We start from the raw sequence: 813 nt of genomic DNA, 5'->3' as shown, positions 1-813 counted from the left end.
GATGGTCGTAGCATTGTGACCTGTTTAGTATTGACTTACTGGCTGATTGAATACATGCAATTCTAATAATATTTGTGAGTAAGAAATTAAGATTTCTATATATATTCTAGTAATAATGAATTAATAAGAAAACTTTATAAGCTATTAATAGTCCTTAATCTGAGGTATGAGTCTCTTGTAAATAACATCTTTATCCTTAAGAACTGTTGATATTATTTCTACTTTTGTGTTGGTGTCAGTTTTGTATACAATGGATGTATGTTGTAACTGTAATGAAGTTAGATGTTTACTGAATTTTTCATAAAATGCCTGATCTAGTGTTGGTTGACTGTATATATTATTTTTCAGATCAGGCCTATGCTACACAGAGGTTCCTCTCAGCTGTGGGTGAATACCATGTTGAGGAAGGAGGTACATACAAATACTGAATTAAACCTTTTTACATTTTAATTAAATACATGTCCAAATTTAATTTTCTTTATATTCTGAATTCTCTCATTATATTTTTACAATAATCTCTTTACCTGTGTTGCAGAAGAAGACTTCAACCACAATGCTACCTTACTCTTAATTGAATGCATCCGTGACAGATTTGACAAGTTTACATCATGTAGGCAGGAAAGAAATCAAGTGTACAGGGAGATCCAAGAAGAGTTTAGATCATATGGGTATAACTTATCAATTGAAAAAATACGGAGCAAATGGAATAATCTTGTTACAACGTACAAGAGAATCAAAGAGAGGCACAAGGCAGGGCTTGCAGGAAAAAGAGTTTGGGATTATTTCCAGGTAAAGTTACCTCCTTTATTATAA

At 31.9% G+C, this 813-nt stretch overlaps 1 protein-coding gene across 1 annotated transcript in view; it reads left to right on the top strand.

Moving 5' to 3' along the window:
- The window catches only part of LOC119573461, a 1,859-nt gene extending 1,046 nt beyond the window's left edge, over window positions 1–813 (top strand). Inside the window, exons 2-3 of the mRNA XM_037920687.1 lie at window positions 349–411; window positions 536–813. Coding sequence (XP_037776615.1) covers window positions 349–411; window positions 536–813 — 341 coding nt within the window. The remainder of the gene's footprint in view (window positions 1–348; window positions 412–535) is intronic.

The sequence above is a fragment of the Penaeus monodon genome, chromosome 5 (genome assembly GCF_015228065.2).
Source record: "Penaeus monodon isolate SGIC_2016 chromosome 5, NSTDA_Pmon_1, whole genome shotgun sequence".
Lineage (NCBI taxonomy): Eukaryota > Metazoa > Arthropoda > Malacostraca > Decapoda > Penaeidae > Penaeus > Penaeus monodon.
The sequence above is the reverse complement of the archived record's forward strand: the minus strand, read 5'-3'. Positions and strand labels throughout refer to the sequence as shown.